The sequence below is a fragment of the Dromaius novaehollandiae genome, chromosome 8, assembly GCF_036370855.1.
Source record: "Dromaius novaehollandiae isolate bDroNov1 chromosome 8, bDroNov1.hap1, whole genome shotgun sequence".
In the NCBI taxonomy this organism is placed as follows: domain Eukaryota; kingdom Metazoa; phylum Chordata; class Aves; order Casuariiformes; family Dromaiidae; genus Dromaius; species Dromaius novaehollandiae.
The window spans coordinates 10174434-10194570 of NC_088105.1; the positions used below are offsets into that span (position 1 = coordinate 10174434).

Sequence of the window (20137 nt, forward strand, 5' to 3'; positions counted from 1 at the left end):
GTTTTGGAAATGAATAGAATTCAAGTTAAAATAAGCAGTTTTATTTACAGCAATAATATGCAAGGAAGAGAACTTTCTTCTGTTCTCCATGTGACCAAAGGACTGGCAGAATAGAAGGGGCTGCAGTGGGGAGGCGAAGAAACAGGTAGAAGACTTGAAGAGCTAAATGTAAGCCCATGGGATTTTAGCTGTTAAAGCTGATATGAACTGCAGAATTCATACCACATTTCAGTCTAAATGCACTTTTTGCGTGTATATAATTTCCCATGGTGCTGCAAATTGAGTTTTTTGAGTTTCTATTCACTTTGAAAAGTTACAAATAAGGTCTTTCTTCTGTCTGTTTTTGTTTTTGAAATGTGCTGAGTTGGAGCAATAGGCAACTTGATGAATTTGTTAGTAAATTTGCTCAAATATTTTAGCATTTTGTTTCATATGCTTCATATTTGTCAAGGGAATGATGAATTGGTAGTATGACAGAAGATCGGGATCATGAGCAGTTGCACGTACCCTCATAATTGCTTTCAGATTTAGAAATAGTGATGCTGTCAAATAGAAAGTCAGATTGTACGTGCCTGGTACGATGCATGAAAAAGACCCTCTCCACCTCCCGTTCTGATTTGTCATACACAGAACAAAAGGTTTGCACTCAAAAACCTATCTGGACATGTAACGTGGCATCTGCAAATAGAGCTAAGACAGGGTTGACAAAATTGAGGGTGAGGTGATTCAAACTGAATCCAAGACAGGAGCGGCGTGGTGGTGTACTTTCCTATAAGTCCATGCACAATTGCTATTTTTCTCTGAAGTGCAGAGGTTGTTGGAGATCTTTTAGAGATCATTTTCCAGGTACGTGAAAAATAACACAGTGAGGCAATGCTGTCATCAATCTCTGTGTACATTAGTCAATGAAAGCAAAAATTCCCCAAAATACTGTTTTATTTGTGGTAAACATGAGACACTAAAAGGAATTCTTCCTTCTAATTTTTTCAGGTATTTACCTCTCAGACTTGACGTATATTGATTCTGCATACCCATCAACAGGGAGCATTCTGGAAAGTGAGCAAAGAACAAATTTAATGAACAACATACTTCGAATTATCTCAGATTTACAGCAGTCCTGTGAATATGGTAAGCTAGCATGTTAATTTTGCAGTATTAAAGAGTAACTTTAAAAGTATTAATATTTGGCTTACATAATACTATTTTAATAAGGCCTGACTCATTTGTATGCCATTACCACCCTCCCTCAACCACCATGTCCCCCCAAAATCTAAAACTTTATTCTGGTATTGTAGGTTATGTTGCAGCATCAGTATGAGGAAACAAAATAAAATATACGTTTTCTTGTAGCTCACATTCTTGCAGTGTTTTCTTTCTGATGAAAAATGTGAAATATGTTCTATTTAATGAAAGCTTTGCTAGTACATTATAAATCTGCATATATGTCATAACTTTATGACTATGATCCTAAAAATAGTAGGAGTGCTCTTGGAGTATGCTTTTACTGGAGATAGTAAAATACATAAAACTTGTTTATTGGACATTTATGGTGCTGTTCATAGAAATTTTTTTTCTTCAGAGGTGGTCTCCCTCACAATCCAATTTCTTTCTCTTCTAGTAAAGTTGTAAAGTTGCATTTGTGACAGTACAGACTGACAGTTCGTGATAGAACATAATATTAGCACAGGGTTGTGCCTTCACCGAAAGCTCAAAATAATAAAAACTTGGGCTGTGAGGGAAAATCTCCTCCAATGTAGTCCTCCAGGTTTGGAACTTTAGATTGACCAGGGATTCTTGCTTCCTTCTCCCTTCCCCATGCTCTGATAAGCAGAGCAGCCCAAAGTGCTCCAGAGGCTCTCTGGATGTAGGGAGTGTCAGCTCAATGCATGATAATGGGTATGAAGGATAAATTTCAACATCAGTAAAGACTGTAGTTCATACCTTTATATCTCACGTAGAAAAGGTAAGGAGTCTGGTTCTGTATAAATACATTCTAGAAAATAATTTAATTCACCTAATGAGTGGTATAGTGATAATGGACGTCATCTGTTTTCTTAGATATTCCTCTGTTGCCTCATGTACAAAAATATCTAAACTCAGTTCAGTACATAGAAGAGCTACAAAAGTTTGTAGAAGATGACAATTACAAGTAAGTATGAAATGCTGTAACTCTAATTCTTTAGAAGAAGTAGCTTTTATAACAAAATGCCTGTCACTTTGTTTCCACTTGCCAAATACAAGTATTTATGGGTCTCGGATGCATCTATTGCAACTAGAGAGGTTGTAGCAGGGTCCTATGCTCAGAAAGGATAATTTTCAGCATGATAGATGGCATATTTCTTTCCTCTTTTACATCTGTATCAAGAACTGGCTTCAGGTCTGTTTGGTCTGTTGGGTGTACATAATCTGCAGACGTCTCTGTTTATTCTTGTAGGCTCCATACTTCTAGCTCACATGTAGCACTCCATATTGAGTAAGATATGAATCACACCATCAGTTCTGTTTTATGTCATGTTTTCATCAGAACAAAGTCATCTGTGCATCTGGTCCTAAGTTCTTACCCAGGAGGTCCTAAGTTCTTACCCAGGAGGGCTTGGAGCTTTTGCTTTAAGTCCTCATTTTATGTTTTTATCCTTTGAGTAGGGTTCACAGGGTGAATCAAATGTAAACACTTGAATTTGAAAAGCAAAGTGTTGTTCCCCTCCCCTTATACCACCCCAAAACAGAGGTTTGTACTTCCCTAATTAAAAGGTTATTATATTAAGTGATTTGGCATCCAGTAAAACTGAGGGCTGGACATCTCTGAGACAAGGACAAGCCCTGAGGATAGGAAACTGGCTAAAGCAGATCCGTTGCACATGAGGAAAGTTTCTGTTCCCTGGCTGACCTGCTGGAGGAGGTTCTCACCCACGCCTGCCCTGCCTGCCCTGGCGGTTCGTCACCGCAGTTGTGTTGAATCGGTTGCTTGTGTGGCTGTAGTCTGATGGTGGGAGGGGGAGGCACACTGAAGGAGCAGATTACCTTCTGGAAAAACAATAATTTATAAATGGCTTACCACTTAATAGCCCTAATCAGAATTTACTAGATGACAACAAATAGGCACCCTTCCATTTGTGTCGAAGGACAGCTAACATGGGCTCAAACACCTGGCTTCCCTGCAAGTGTCACAGTCTTTAAGACTGGTTGCTCTCCAGAGCACTGTCTCTATGTTCATATGTAAGCATCCAGCTTTAATTTTTCCTGTTTTCTCTTGCTAAGGAATTTTATTTAAGAAAATTAAACTTCAAAGTTGTCATGGATCTGTGCTAAACATGTCTGGGAATGAGAGGGGGGAGGAACTGTCAGACTTGAAGCTTTTTCTCCTAAAAGTTTAATAGATGCTTTTCTAAACTTGTAATTTCAAAGATTCTCATTCTGCAAATTGAGCTAACAAGGCGCTCCTGATCTTTCTTGAAGTTATGTGGTGAGCAGTCTGCCCCTTTGCAGTGCTAGTGGAGATACCATTGAAAAGTGCTGAACTATTTTAGAAAAAGCTTGAATGATTGACCCAGTCAAGTTGATTACATATTTTCCAAAATCCCAAAGAAAGATTTTGTTTTCTTAGAATGGTAATGGCAGCAGAAGGCTTGGCCATGCACACTTGTGTACATGCTTTCATTACTTTACAGAAAAGTTCAAAATACAAAATATAGTAAATATAAATGTTTTTACCAATGTGGTGGGCAGTTGCTTGGTTTTCAGTCTTTTCAGTTGTTACGCTAGGGTAGAGGTGACTTCAGAGTCCCATGTAACTGCTAGTGGTCCCAGGGCCGTGCAGCCCCAGCTCATGTGCGGCTGCGTGTTCCCTAGCAGCTGCTGCCAATGCAGACCTGTGGCCTCTTCCTTCGCTCCTTCCGCAGTGCGACTCTGCCCCAGCTCGGTACCAGCTCATAGTGAGCTTTCCCTTAGAGAGGGGGGGCAGCTGGTGGCTGTTTGGCTGCAGCTGTGCATTGCTGCTTGTGGCTGCCTGCGCAGCTGCCTGATGCAGAAGAGGCCGTAATGCTATTCTGTAGCCAAAGTTTTGCTACAGAGCTTGGTCCTCCTCTAGCATAATATTGCAAACCTGTCCTGCTCCGTGGAATCCAAAGCAATAGACTCATTTACTGTGCTGTGCCTTAGCATGTGATTTTTCTGAACCTTGAGCCCTGCTGCAGCAGTGTTTTTTCTACCCAAAAGAAAAAAGAAAGGTTGGGAATACTATGTACTAAAGGTAGTAACTGTGCAAGTTTTGTATTAACTTCATAATGTTTCTTGCAATTATAGAAACAAGAAGCTCTCAATTGTAAATCAAAAAACTTCATTTTCAAAAAATGTACTTTTGCATCCTTCTGTTTCCTCATAAAGTAATTTTTAATGCTTCTTTAATGCAGACTTTCCTTAAAGATAGAACCAGGGACCAGCACCCCACATTCTGCTGCTTCCAGAGAAGATTTAGTAGGTAAATGCTTAATAGCTGTGAGAAGACTTCAGGTGGTCAAATACTTTATTTTTGAGTTGTGACCATGGAAGATACTTGCCTGAAGACAGTAAAGAGGTGTGAAGTGTAAACACTGTATATTGGTAATAACTCTAAAGTTGATCTCTAAAGAGACTTTTCAAGGAATTGAGTCAGGTTTTTCAGGTTCTTGTATGTATTGTTGCACTAGCTTGTTAATGTCATTTGGAGTGAAGAGTTATTAAATACTTGTGCTTTTCTGTGTCTAAACAGAACAGCTTCATCTAAACCTTTTCACGGAATAATGTACTTCCAAAGATGTGCATTACTTTTGATCTATACCTGAAATGGTTGAAGGTAGGAGTTTCAAAATGTGAAGATCAGTAGGACATGTTTAATGTCAATGTGGCTAATGCAGCAAACTTAAGGACTTTTTTTTTGTCCTGTGCAAAAGAAACCAAATACAGTTTTTCTAAATATCAGTATGCATATAGCGCTGAGTTTTAAGGCTTCATGGTATCTTTCACAATTTGAGTTTAGGAAGTTATTTGTGCAGCTTGCCCACAGTTTTCTTAGAAGTAGCTCCGATAGTAATTCTAGGATTATTCAGAAGTAATGTCTCTTTTGTTCCCAGGCTCTGAAGTTGGAGCATCTCCACAAAGTGGACGGAAAAATGTTGCAGCTGAAGGAGCCTTGCTGCCACCAACACCCCCTTCACCTAGGAACTTGATACCACATGGACATAGGAAATGTCATAGTCTCGGATACAAGTCAGCATTTTATTTAATCTGAAAATCCTAAGCTTTGTGATGCACATTATGCACATTATTTTGTATCTTTCAATATAAAAGCTTTACTTTGAAAAAACAGTATTGTTTATACACACTATTTCACTTAAAGACCAATTTATGGTTAGAGAGCAAGCTCAGAAATATAATGGTAGTTTCCCAAAGATAAGTCATCAAAACAGTCTGTTGCTGTTGTGATAATAAGCATACGTCACAAAACACAGCGTGTTCTTTGTTCCTGTTTCTGGAATAAATTGTGCATTTCTTATAACTTGTCTTCTATAAAACCGCTCAGGTAGTGACAAAACATCTTCCTGAAATTTCTCCTGTGGATCTCTTCATTGCATGCTTTAAGACAAAGCTGCCTCTTTCACGTAAGAGTCATTAATGCTGATGTGAAGTGATCATACATAAGCAGCAGTAGTTTTTTTTGCTTAGTTTCTTTTCAGATGATAAAACTATCACTTACAATAGCTAAATTTCAGTGTAACTCTTTCAGATTAAAACTGAAATGATCATTTTGCTGGTATTCTTATAGTGCAGTCATTTGTAGGTTAGTATATGATTTTGTAGAGTTAATGGTATTAGTTCCTTTTTCTAGCAAGGCATACTTCTAATTAATATTTTGATCATAGTCTCATCAGTCCTCTTGTTGCTTTTTCAAAATGCAAGATTGTAGATATTTTGTAATTCAGCTCTTACCTTTTTATTGTATAAGTGTACCTGCTAGCCCCTCATTTTATGAACAGGAGTGAAATTCCAAAGTTTAATCATGTAAGCGTTGTTAAGACAAAAAGCCCCTAAGGTAGAAGAAGTAATCTTTTCAAGTCCTTTTAATTTTCTCTTTGCTCCCAGAATGCTGTGCAGTTTTGATATTAACAGCTCATACAGGTAATATAGTTTGTACACTATTGCTTATGACACAAACCATGATTTTGTTTGAAGTTCAGAACACACTACATGGTATCTTTCAAGATGTTAAAGCAGCAACTTTTAAAAGGTATCAAAAATAACATAATTTTTATCCTTATTTGTTCCTAGTTTCATACACAAAATGAATACGGCTGAATTTAAAAGCGCAACATTCCCCAACGCAGGACCAAGGCACCTACTGGATGACAGTGTCATGGAATCTCATGCCCCATCCAGAGGGCAGGCAGAAAGCTCCACCCTTTCCAGTGGGATTTCAATAGGTGGGAACTGCAAATATAGTTGTGCAGGAAATGGGCTTTTAATAAAGATTTTTAGACTTGGAGATTATACAAGCAATGGTACTATTCTAAAAGACTATTTCAGAGCAAACTTGAGAAATGTAGGTGTGAAAAGGCAGAGGGGAAGAAAGCCTAGATCACCATTTAATATTTTGTTCTTTTTTAAAGTGTTTTTTGATAGATGGTCACTCTTCAAAACATTACCAATATATCTGACATGCTAGTAGCTTGGCTGTGACTGTAATGATGATTGTATTACTACTTTAAAACACTGTTTTAAGGGGTAAGAGCTGTTTGGACCTTTCTGGTCCTTTCATACTGGAGGATCTGATATAATCTGTCTTTACATCAAATGTCAAATAACGAGCCATGTAGCAACAGTTTATGTAGGATGATTGTACGTAGTGCTGTATCATTGTGATGCTTTGTCTAAATCATGAGAGCATGTCAACTTGTGCGTTTTTGTTGGAGCTTCATGCCAGAGTTTGCCTTGCTTTGCTTAACAAATAGTTAAGAACATAATTTACACTTCAGTGAAGCAATTTACAGGCCTGTTAATGAAGATTCCTCTGGGTTTTTTGTTTTTGTTTTTTTCTGCTGGTGGACACACTAGATTCAGATACATAAGGACACTTCCATTTGCATTTCTCCAGTTAGTTCTTTGACAAATGCTTTCAATCTGTGATAAAGAGATGAGTTACAGCATTGCTAGACTTGAGATTCATGGCTGGATGAAATTATCTTCTGTGTGTTAGCATACTAAAACTGAGTGGTTTAGCTGTTTGCTTCTCTTTGTAAACTAGAAAGATGCATACAAGTGATGACTGACATTTTATGGTTGTATTGTACTGAGAAAGACTGATCCATTCTAGGAGTGGTATTGCATAGCATACCACATTTTTTTTACAACAGTGTAATTCATCATCCAAATATTAAGGTTACGCTAAGTGTGGGGTTTTTTGGGTTTTTTGGTTTTTTTTTTTTTTTTTTTTTTTTTTTTTTTTTTTTTTTGCATCAAATGATCCCTAAAGCAGCACCAGTGCAGAAAGTCTCCCAAGTATGGGATTACCTGAAAACAGGCCCATCTGTAGTGAGACAACTGTAGTCAGAAATCTTTGTCAGATGCTTTTCCTAATTTCAAGGTCCTGAGACTGCTTATATACTTTCCACTCATTCTGCAGAAACCTGGAACTCTCAGGGGAAAAAAAACCCTAAAGACAGCCTCAGTTATGCTAATTTCATGTAGTTGGTCAAAGCAGTTCTGGTTCCTAGAATTACAAGACTGCATTCAGAAGACAGTCACGTATTATGCCAGAGTAAGGAAGATGTACACGTTATTCTGTTGCCCTCTTACTTTGCAACATGAATGCTTGTTTCCTGAACAAAGGGAAAAAAAAATCTTTTTTCCAGGAGGCCAAGGATATCCTAAACAAAAGGAAGAAATAATCAACCAGGCATGCATGCCTATATCAGATGAAAAATGTTGGTTTCAATTCAGAAATGGAAGGAGAGGGATTCATCTTGTCTAAATTTGAGACATTTCTAATTTAGACAGCTGCATTTGAGCTAGTCATCTGGAGCTCTTTATAATTAAACAGAGAAGTAGGATCTCCAAGGATATGATTCATCCCATTCTTAGGTGGGGGGCTAAAAAGAAGTTGTACGATTCATGTCTTTAAACTTCACTTTCTTTCTGTTGACCTCACAGAGATTTTTGACAACTAACACAAATGAAAATGCGGACAGATGAATACTGCCCAAAGTGCTTCTGTTTTGTGCAGACAATTCAGAATTATGTCTGCTTTTAGTAAATTTGCAGTAAAAGCTCACTGAGAGCCCTCTATCTGCTTGCTACCAGTAAGTCTACAGCTGCAAGATGTTTTTGTTCTGTGGTCCCTCTGTTCTGATGGGGTCGCTGTGTGCTCTTTCGAAAGAGTGAACTTCGCCTTCTGAGATCTCAGCGTTTCTGTTGGCTGGGCGGAAGGAAGCTTCTTCCAGCTTTTACCAAGTGTTCTGCACGTATTTGCTTCCTGTTACCACCTCACATAACATCACCTTAATTTCTTCTACTTTTGTTAGATCATGATTCTACTTAGGGATAACATGAAAATTCTTTTATTCCCAAGATCTTTTTAGGAATACATCACTTTCTATTACTGCCTAATTTGCCTATATTCTTCCTGTATTCTCTTATTCAAGTTACCCTTTTAAGTATCTGTGCAGCAATGTTAAGCTTGCATCTGTTAATATTTGCAGGGATGTTCACCTTTCCGTATGATTTGGCTCAGCTATGGGACTGAAGTTCATTTGTGAAGCAGAATTTGTATACAATGATTAGTTGTTCAAATAATTCTGTAGGGGAAAGGGATAGTATAGAATAGCTCCCTCTTTTCTTATGTTGCTTCTGCTGTGATTGTTCTCCTCTTAAGCTGCCTAACGTACTGAATGCAAAGTAATCTTTAAGAGGTTTTTCTAAGATTGCAGTCTCACATCTGTTCTTAAGTACTGTACATGTAGAAGTATGACCACAGAAAGACTCAGCTTGGCATTGAGAATGTAGTTTTAGATGCTTAAAATTTTAAAGGAGACACTGTTATACGTTGTTCTTAACCATTTTGGATGCAAATCCAATTCCAACTTTGGAGTGTTTTCTTTTTTAGACTATTTCTTTTATCTTCAAGATGGATGAAAGTTCTGAAAAACTAAGGCCCTTGAACATCTGCTTTGGTTTTTGTATTCCATCACCCAAGCATAACTTGAGTCTTTATTCTAATAGAATCAGAAAAATTAATGCTGTAGATAAAGAAAGGTATTTTAAATCCAGATGAATTAAACCAAGTCTCTTTAAGAACAGTACATTTTCAAATCTAAACAGGTGTAAAATGCATACAAGAAAATCAACATTCTAATGAATTACTCTATTAAGTCACCATCTCGAAGTACTTGAATTCTGTGAAGGATTATATTTCTCTTTTAATAAATGAAGTATAGGTGTAGGTGTACAGTGTATACATATACTTATAGGTTTTTGGCAACCTATGCAGCAGGGAAGAACTCTGCACAGCCAATGTTTGTTTGAGTCCTTGCCCTGTAGAATGCTGTTCAGGTGTTGAGGACCTTGAGTTGTCAGCAGTCTGCTTGAGAAGATCAAAGGTTGGGTAGGGTTACAGGCAGAAGGAAGACTTTTTTTTTTTAATTCCATTTAAATGTGTCAATAAATGCCTGCTATTTAATTTGTCTGCTATTGCAGACTACTTATTCATGATAGGGTAAATTCAAGAAGCATATAATACTTTAGGCTGAAAATGCACATGAAGATGCATAGATTTGAGGGGGAAAGAGGGGCTATACAGGTGTCTTAGCATTCTTTTCCTTCCTCAACCTTTGTTAGCCCTCTTTGGTAGAAGGCCCACTCTGATGTGCAATTCAAGCAGCTATACTGACCCCCTGTTTCTGCTCCATCTTTACCCATTTGGTTATGTACTTCTGCTTAGTTAATGCAACTCATTAACTGTCAGTGATGATACTGTATGTTGTCTGTTGATTCTCTGGCAACTTACTGTTTTAGCCATTTGCCAGTCTTTACCCTGTGCTTATTTGACTAGCAAGCCAGACTCTCAAGCTTATTTAAACTTTATTGTACAATAGTTATGGTACTGCAGTAGTTAAAATATCTGTGGGGATTTTTGGCATAGTAACAGACTCGACAGGGTGGAGCATAACTTTTAGGAGCTGGAGCCCATCTCCATGACCTTAGCTGGGCTGTCCTGTGCTATAGCAACAGATGATCTGGCCTACTGACCAATTTTTGCGTTTTCGTGTTAGAATTTCAAGTTTTATCAGGTCAGTGACTGGCTGTAGTGGCTAGAGCTCTGGATGTGCCGTCTAACTGGAGCCAGAAGAGTGTCAGTTGCACAGGGGGAAAGAATTTTTAGTCTGAATACTTTTTAAAACATTTTGGGGTTGGTTTGTTTATATTAACACCTGTTTAACTTTGGGGACTAGCTTATGGATAAAGGAAGCCTGTGTTAAACGTTCCATAGCCTCAAACGTTCAGCAATGAGTGGATGCTGTGACTGGAGGCAGGGGGACGTGAGTATGCCGTGCTATGGATATTCCCCTATCGCGTAACTAGGAACCTAGCCTCATGCTGTTTGGGTGCCTACAGCCAAGACTTCCATATGTGCACATCTGCAACTCCAAATGCACAAAATTCAGCTGCAGTATTCACTTCCATGTTCAACTGCAGTACTAGAGATCTGCAAAAAAAAAATCCTGACATGTCTCAAAAAATCTTCACTATAGTTGGTGAAAACCGGTTTTGCCAATTGATGATATTCCTGAGACAGGAAAAAGCCTTTGTGTTATATAGTAGTAGAGAACAACACAATTCCAGTTTCTTCTGAGGCCGTACAAGCAATCTTTAATTTTATCGGCAGTAAAGAAAACTAGGAAGACTGTGACTTGGGCCAAGTGGTTTCTAATGTAAAACTGAAAGTTGTATAAAAGATTACTTAACTGAAAGGATTTAAACTACCTAGGATGTGTTATTAAGTTTAACCTGAAGACTTTCTTGAGGTTGTCAAGGGGAAAAACAAATACTGAGTTCATACTTGAAAAGAATTTAAGAAGGTGATATACTTTTGAAGTACTGAATGAATGAAATATTTCCAGTTGAAGTGATAGAAAATAGTGTACTTAATGTTTAAGCAGAAATTCTCTAGGCACCTAACTTCTACTAGATTAAAAACAGTTCCTTTCACCTCTGTTTTGTTTTGGAGGGAGGGATGTAATGTATAACTTTTGCTTTTTTAGGAAAGGTGTGTTTGTGTCTGTGCATCTGAGCTTTTGTTGTGAAAAAGTCTTTTCTAAACATTTAGAATCTAAAAAATCCTATTATATGTTCTTCATAGATGTTAAAGAAACAGGGGACACTTCAAACTCTAGAAATCAACCTTTTCCAGGTTTCTGTTACAGTTTTTGAAAAACTGTATAGGCATTAAAACATCCAGCTGAGATCTATAGCCTCCTATTTTTCTATATTAACATTGTTTTAACAGGAGTACTCAGTAATTTCTTTGTAGATTACACTTTTTAAAAGAAATATTTTGATTATGCATCCCTAAAATTCATTTGATTTTTGTAACTGCAGTGATACTGTAACAAGGACTATTACTTTCACAAAGGTGATACTTGAGCTTTTTCTTTTTTACTAGATTGTTTTGCATCTTTAAAATAGCTTGTAAATGTTGTAGAATGCATAGTGCAATGTTTGATTTCAAACTTTGTTAGCGAAGCTAATACAGAAATTATCAAAATAATCAAGTAGAGTTCTAGTCATATTAAGGTTGCACTTCTTGTTAACGTAAAGGTAAATCTGTGTAGTAATAAGGAAATAAATAGGACTGTAGTTGTCCCTAAAAACTTCATGTTTTGGCTAGATGGCACTGGGATCCCGAAACAGTGGGCTTTTAGCAGTGGTTGACATTGATTCAGCTGAAACCAAGGAACAGGGATTTTCTGGAGCCAAAAATCATATGTTGACTGGAAGGGGAGGCAAGGGTGATGGCTGGGCATGGGAGGCTGGGCTGAGAGGTCAAGAGCTAGCAAGAGAGCAGCTTGAACATCATTTACAACACAAAAACTGAAATTACTGAGGTCTGTTAACAGTATTTATGTACTGATATATACGTACATAATGTGTGTGTATATTTTATGTGTATGTAAATGTACACACACACACACACGTATCTGATACAAGTGGCAGAGAAAGTGTCCAGCATTTAGAGCACTCAGTTGAACCTAGCACAGCCTGACTTCCTGCTGTAACCTCCAACAAGTTATATTTAAGCTTTGTTTTGCACACTGGGTATTAACAATGCTTCCATATTGCAGTGTGGATTTTTGAGAGAAAGTAGATAAAGACCGTTTAAAACTGATCCTTTGGCAATGAAACCTCACAAGTACCTAGGACAGTGATAAAAATTAGCATCTTGATACAAGTGGAAGTGATTATGAGTATTGTAGAGTTTGTTTCAGCTTTTTTTAATTGCCAGTATACTTTGTATGTGTGCACCTAAAATTGTTCCTGTTAAAAACAAAGCATTTGTAAGATAGAAGAATCTGAAAAAAGGCAGATGTATTTGTCAGAGGCTTGTTTCAAAGTCCTGAAATGTTAAACACAGATTTATATACATATGTACTCATTTTTCCATATTTAAATACTAATTTTCAGACTGAAGGGATTTACTATAATTGTAAAATTAGCTTGTTATTTACTGAGCTGCCACAAGTAGATGCATCAGATAAGTGGGCTGTATGTGTCCTTCTCCATTTTATATAGTGGTTAACAAAATACTTGCACTAATGTTGGGTGACTTGATGAAGTGTGAAAGGAAAAAAGACTGTTGTGAGCTGATATGAGTTGGAAATAAGTTACTGAAGTCACTGAAATCAGCAAAGCCTTTTCATATATTGAGCTTTAGTGATGAGTTTGCACTGTAAGGAAGTTGCACCCCTTGATCATGACCGTATATAGTTTCATAAGAAATTATTTATATAAAGTGACTTTATTTTTAAATGCCTATTGTGTTGATCATCAGACAATTTAGCATTTAGAAACCTTCTCTGAATTTCAAAAATGCCTTTCCCCTGTATGAGGGCTGTGTTTTTTCAACTTAATGAGAATCCAGAACCAGTCCCTTCTAATCTCTACCTCAATTTAATTTGCAATTCCTGAAACAAATCCTAAAGTATTTTTGTTCAATATTTTAGTGAACTATTTGTTACACATTTAATCTTAATAAATATTCTGAAAAGAAATTGACATAATTGAACTAGTTAGTTTGATGAAGTAAAGTATCATCCATTCTGATCTTTAAGGTAGCAGTGATGGTTCTGAACTTAGTGAAGAGACATCCTGGCCAGCATTTGAAAGGTAAGAAAAACTGCCACTCAAAGCAGGCATTTCTTTTTATTCAAACATTTTTGCTCAGATTCTGTCCTTTGAAAATGATGATTTATTTTAGTGATCTGTAAGTCTTCAGTCTGTAAGAATTTGAGAGCCAATATTAATAAACCATAGTAAGTTCATACACTAAGTTCTTGTAAAGTAGCTGAGAAGTAGCTTCTTCTCACTAGTAGCTAGCAGGGCGTTATCTAATTGGATGCTTGTTGATGGCTCAAATTCTTCTAAATAGGCCAGCCAGAGTACCACTAAACCCCAGTTGATATTCTGTTCTTATATATTTGCATATCTACTATTCACACGACCTGTTTTCCGTTTTCCCTTTGCCTGAGATTACCACCATCCTTGCTCCCTTTGTTCTCATCACTGAGATCATCACCTGTTTTGTCTGTCCCTTCAGTTCACTGTTACTGTCATCCCTGTTTTACATGGGAAAGCACAGTAAAGACCCTTGCTAATGTCTGATTTTATGTAGTTCAGAATTAATGTCCTGCTGTTCATCTAAATACCTGCAAATACCCAGCTGGCATTGACCACTTCAGTCCTTTCTCATGGTGCACTTGAGAATGTGGAAAAAGACTAACAGCTGTAGTTGAGTACAGTGAAAAGTGGAAATTTCGTCTTCCTACAACTCAGTAAGATGTGCCATAAAGTACATAGTTTGCTGCTATAACTCAATTTCAAGTAATCCATCAGCCTCAGAGTTGCCACAGAACACTTCTACCATGCTATCAAGATGTTTGGTAGAAATTTTTGTCAAAGAACTTTGACTTTATAGTTAGGAACTGGGTCACAAACCTTATGTTCTGCTTGCATTTATTGAGGCAGTTCAAGTTTTGTATTACTCTTTTGAAGTAGCTTTGAAATTTGCTCAGTGTCAAAAGTTAACTCTCTGATATTTCATCCTATAAATATGATTGTATACAAGAGGAAATGCCATTAAGGTTCTACTGGGTAAGAAGTAAGAGCATTTCATGTGAGCACAGAAGGAAAATAGGGTCAGAAAGGAAATCCATAACTCGTATGTGCCATCTTTGATGCAACTTGCAATATTAGAAAGGTTTTCTTCTTGCTCTTCCTTCCCTATTGCATAACAGAATTAATTTAGCCCAGGTTATCTCTTGGACCCAAAAAGCTATATGGCAAAGCCTTAGACAAAGTAATGAGCTGAGTGCTTTCATACCTCAAGAAACATAGGCAGCTTAAATTTTAGTAAGCCTCAGGCTTAAGCTCATGTTTTTGGAGAATAATAAAGCTCTCCAGAATTGTTTGTGTGGACTCCTGAAATAAAGCGAGGTTTTTCATCTCTGTCATAATGAGAACTGGCTGGCCTAGACTCCCCATGAATTGAAAGGTTTGCTCCATGTTGAGCATAATTGTGTCAAGTTTCCTGCTCCTACTCTAAATTCCACATGCCTTCAGTATTTTCCTCTTTCCTGAGAGCACTCTTTGGGAACTCCATTTGAGGTTGCATGTTTTTGAGGACAGGTTCTCGTCAGCTTCCCAGGAGAGGGAATGAGTTCTTCAAGAACATTTAAAACGTCATGTGTGAAATTCCTGCAGATACACAACACCCTTGCATCTATTCTTTGTATAAAATGATGAAACATGTTTTGGATTTTAATAGGTAATACTCTGAAATATGTATGTTAAGTTATGTTAAGATAATAAGAGAGAGCATCCCTAGTTTTGATCTGTACATTGGGTTTCTATTCTTACAGGAGTTTTTATCCAAGCGAAGGAAAAATATTAGTTGGCTGGAATTGATAGCAGTTAACAAAACTGGGATATATCCAGTCATCTTAAGGACTACTCCATGTATCATGCTAGTGGGAAGACAATATTGCCCAGAGATTTGCCAACAGGGTCTTTGGGTAGGAGGGCTTAAATCTGCACATTATGCCTAACAGGAAGAAATGAGATGCGCTGCTGCTTGTTGCCTGCGAAATCTGTGTGTGGAATATCAAATATTCTTTATTTTCCTAGCCCTCCTGCTTGTTTGTAACTGGGAAGTGCAGAAGGGATGAGACTTGGTCACTGATTCCTTTTAAGAGCAAAGGAAGCTTAGTCTGAAACTTGAGAAAGAGCTTTCAGGAATGAGAGTCCCTTAGGCTAATCAAAATTGGTCAGAAAGGACTTTAATTCCAAGTCCTGGCGGTTGTATCCTAAGTGGCACTTCAGTCTCACTGGTTGTCATCCTGAGTGTCTCTGAATAGATTTACCTGAAATAGCTCGAATCCAGAGCGATAGCCTCCTTGTTGTGCAAAAACAAGCTTAAAGGTAAGAAAAAAAATGTATTTTGTTTGCATGCAAAACATATGTACACACAGATATACAACTTGTATTACAGTTTTGTTTTCTTTCATCTTAATTATTGCTTTGTCTAAATCTTGAATGCATTGTTAAAAAATCATAAATTCAAAAATCTCTATTAGGCTGAAAATTGGGCTTATTCTGGAAAAGATTAGTAGGTAGTAATTCATTTGTAGTGTGTTGGTAATTCTCCCTTCAGCAAAGGAAATAGTTTCAACTGGTAAGAAATGAAAATTATTTCATGCTTTTTGTTTAATGCTGTTTATCTTTGTGTCCCTTCTTTAAAACTCTTGCTTTCCAGGATTTTGCTTGCCTGCTGTATGCTATTCTGATTTCAGATTAAAACCTGAAACCGTTACTCATTTAGATTTCCTGTGCTGAGAAATATTGTCTGTCCATACCAAAACAGCTTTTCAACTAGTACAAAGCACCTCTGACAGGGGACAGTTTATTAAATTTATAAGAGATGTTGCCTGTAAACTTCTCACTCTCTAGTATTTAACCATCTGCTTTGTACAGAATTAGAGCTGATTTTCAGTGTTTCAAGATAATATAAGAAATTATAAAAGCAGAGATTAAAAACAAATGGGGCAACAGTATAGCAGTATAAATCAGTATATATATTTGTATTTCTGTTGACTTAAATGGCATTCTCTTAACTAAGGATCTGGTCTGGAAAACCAGCTTTGAACGAAGCGAAGTAGTGTGTTTAAAAGATAAGTCCAGAATCCAAGTCCCGGATATGGATAAACATATAGATCATATTAAGGGCTCTGAAATGTGAGATTTGTATGTAAACTTTAAAGCCTGTATAAATTGGAGAATTGAAATATTGCTGAGCTTACTTCAGTGCACAACAGTGTTTTAAGCAGCAAGTGTCAGTCAATACCAAGGTACTGATCTGCTGACTTTCTTCAAACAGCATGGGCTTACTCAAGTGAAATGGCTGTATTTTTTTTCCTGCAATGTGTATGATTTAACTAGATAATGTATCACAGCAGATGGTCCTGTTTTTCCTTGCGAGTTGTTGGCTTCAGTGGTTGATTTGAAGAAGAAATACCAATATGTAAAGTTGTTTAGCAAATTTTTTATCCCTTCAGCCCGGCAGTGTGTGTCTACTTACAGAATTTGAAACCTCTGGCTTTTGTAGTAACATCTTTAGTGAGAATTTAAAGACAGCAAAGCTTTTTCCATATTGCCCCTTCTTTATATTTTGATTTAATCTAAGAAAATGCAGACTTTGTTCTCAAAATTTATTAATCTTCAATCTACCAATAAAACACCTTAATATTATGAGTACTGACAAAGAGAATATCTGCTCAAATAAAAAGATATCTATCTCTTCATGCATTTTTCTGAATAAAGTTGTCTTCTATTTCTCATGTGGAAGAAGTGGCTTGTGACACACAAAGTTGTTACGCTGTTGTAGGAATCATGCCTTTTGTATGAATAAAAGTATATGTAATACATACAATTTATAATGGAATCCAACAGGAACAGGTTGTACCATTCTCTCGGTCCGGGGACAAGAGTGGCACGAAATGGCTATCGAGGCCACATGAAGGCCAGCAGGTACAATCTCCCCAGCACACAGAGGTCACAAGCTTTCCCTCTGGCATTGGTGATTTAGTTTAATAATTAAGTGGGTGTTTTCTGGTGTTATCTTTCTAACTTGTGTGACAAAATAAAGGTGGAGACCTTTTTCTTAAAACTTAGAGCTTTCCTCTTCTATGACTTAATCACCATATGGGCTTTTGCTCATTCTGGTCTGCAAATCCAAACTCTGAACCATTGCATCTTTACATCAAGATGTTTTACCGCAGATAGCTTTTCAGCTGTGTGTCACTGTGGGGTAGTGCTGGCAGTTCTGCTGTGGGCAGCAAAGCTGCTGCTTGTGCTAATGGATGCCATTCAAGATGTTTTCTTTGCTAACAGTTTTTAATTGAATTTGTGCTTTTCCCCTTTCCCCAAAGTAACAGATATGGTTAAAATGAGTCACAGGTTAAAACTGGCTCCAACTCATTGAATACAGCATTCTTCAGAAGGCGTCACAGTCGTATTATTCATTATGCTGAGTAACTGAACTGCAGAGCCTGCGTGCAGCAGTGTGGCACTGCAGTTGTGAAAGGGAGAGCAGTTAGTTTTGATTTTGATTTTTTTTCCATATTAAGAAGCAAGCATTCTCTCAGTGACTTCAGCTCATGTCCAGGTCGATGTCCAAAATTGTCTGCATATCCTCGGCAGCTGTTGCAAGGAAAATACTTGCTAAATTTCTATTTACTTTGAATACACTGGAGTGTGAGGCTGGATAAGAGGCAAATTCTGGTTTATATCAAAAGATGTTTCAGGCACTGTTTAACTCTTCTAGAAAACTGCTGGGTTCAGCAATTTAGTTACATATTCTGACTGGCATTTACTGAAATGACTCCTGTTGTAAATTTTTTTTCTAACTGAAAATGTTATTTAAGCTGGTCAGCTCCATAATTTTAATAAAACTAGGTTTTCATTTCACAGTTCTGTACCTGGCATATGTTTTGGGCCTTTCCTCTTAGACCCTCCACAGGGTGGAGGATTAGTAGAGCACCAGATGCATTAAAACACCTTAAAGCTGTGGTTCAGGTTTCTGTTCTTTATCACTGCTCCTGGCACTGTCTTTGCTTTCAGATATTTTTAAAATTGTGCATGTTTGATTGAGCTTTGGCTTCATTTTTGATGTGTTAATGATTCCAGTGTTTCTAACACAAAACACTGTCTTTCCTGCAAGGGTTCAAGGAGAGGTTTTAACAGATGCAAAACAATATGAATATACTATGAATGCTTGCCAATTAGAATTAATTGTTCTTGAATTTTAGTTGTCTTGAGTGTTTGGTTTTTTTAGTTATAGATTACTTGCTTGGCTAATTAATTTTATGATCACTTTTGCTTGTGATCGTAAATTCCACAGTAGCAATCCCTTGTAACAACCAAAGTCTTTTTCCACAATGAAGTCCAATAAATAAAAAGCTGGCACTTGTAAATTAAAATGCAGATGTTTGCGTTAGCTTGAAGTAATGATAGGAGAACTACTTTAGAAAAAATATTTGTTCACACTATTTTTTACATGCTCCTTTCAGCTCTCTAGAATCTGAAGATTTGGCTGTTCACTTGTATCCAGGAGCAGTTACTATTCAAGGTGTCCTCAGGAGGAAGACTTTGTTGAAAGAAGGCAAAAAACCTACTGTAAGATTTCTGAATTCATTTTCTCACCTTCTTGCTTCGCCCAATCATAAAGACAATAGAATGGCCATGGTACAGCTAAGCTGAGTGTCTGGACATCCTTTGCTTTTTGCTGATTAAGGCTTAAGGGTGCTGCTAGAGTTTGCATTCCTCTGTTTGGAGGATTTATTCAGATTATATGGCTATGCTCATAATGTAAGGAGAGGAAGCAAAGTGTGATGCTACATAAGATTACATACAATTACAGATAACTTTAAAGCAAAGAAGGAGCACATTTTATCTTCTTGAGTAGTAGGTGGACAATTTATTAATAGGTAGTGACCCTAAATAGTTGCATTGCAAATGTTTTGATATGAGTTGTAAATCAGAATGTATATTTAAATTCTTGACAGCAGGGGACACTTTATGGCAGTACAAGTAATGCAAAAGAAAAGGGATAGATGTATTCTATCTAGCTCAATGAAGTGTTCCATAAAGGGCACAAAAGGTAAAAGATATGATACAGAAATTTTTTCTCAAATTAGTGAGGAAAAGCACGTTATTTTTGCATTTCTAGATGATTAATGCATTTATGGACCTATATGAATCTAACTAGAAACAGCAGAATTAAAAAAAAAAAAAAAAAAAAAAAAAAAAGATGGCTTGGCTGGACAGTTAGTGCTGTCATTTTATTGCAGAATGATGTCAACTATTTTATAGCTTGATAATACAAAACATTTCACTTATTTGTCTTTTTACTTTTTTCTCTTTCTAGGTAGCATCTTGGACAAAATACTGGGCAGCACTGTGTGGAACTCAACTCTTCTACTACGCTGCAAAGTCTCTGAAGGCTACAGAGAGAAAACATGTATGTAAATAGGCATCTGCAAAATTAAAATGTGCTTTCCTGGTGTAAACACTGAGAGTGTAGTTTAGGACTTGCTTGATCTCTAGTCAGCGTTATCCTGTCTTCCAGTCAATCTGTCACTTCATATGGATATGGCTTAATGGAAATATCATGCACTCTTACATGTTACTCCAGCAACATCTGCTTTGCATATGCCATAGCTCTCTCTGAAATTGTTGGTCTGGAAAGAAGGGATCTATGCCTTTGGGTCTGCCTGCTTTTCTAAGGTAGAAGTTGTATCTTTTGATGATCTTCAAGTGTTGCAGCCGATTGTTCCTGCTT

At 37.1% G+C, this 20137-nt stretch overlaps 1 protein-coding gene across 6 annotated transcripts in view; it reads left to right on the forward strand.

Annotated features, from left to right (window-relative positions):
• RALGPS2 (Ral GEF with PH domain and SH3 binding motif 2) overlaps positions 1-20137 on the forward strand; it is a 186807-nt gene that overhangs the window by 148436 nt on the left and 18234 nt on the right. For 5 of the 6 annotated variants that reach the window (XM_064515623.1, XM_026101044.2, XM_026101042.2 and 2 more), the window contains 9 exons: positions 991-1128; positions 2059-2149; positions 4410-4477; positions 5109-5244; positions 6304-6455; positions 13356-13410; positions 17248-17325; positions 18867-18972; positions 19724-19816. In XM_064515623.1, the coding sequence (XP_064371693.1) occupies positions 991-1128; positions 2059-2149; positions 4410-4477; positions 5109-5244; positions 6304-6455; positions 13356-13410; positions 17248-17325; positions 18867-18972; positions 19724-19816 (917 nt within the window). The remainder of the gene's footprint in view (positions 1-990; positions 1129-2058; positions 2150-4409; positions 4478-5108; positions 5245-6303; positions 6456-13355; positions 13411-17247; positions 17326-18866; positions 18973-19723; positions 19817-20137) is intronic. The other variant, XM_064515625.1, reaches the window with a different exon arrangement.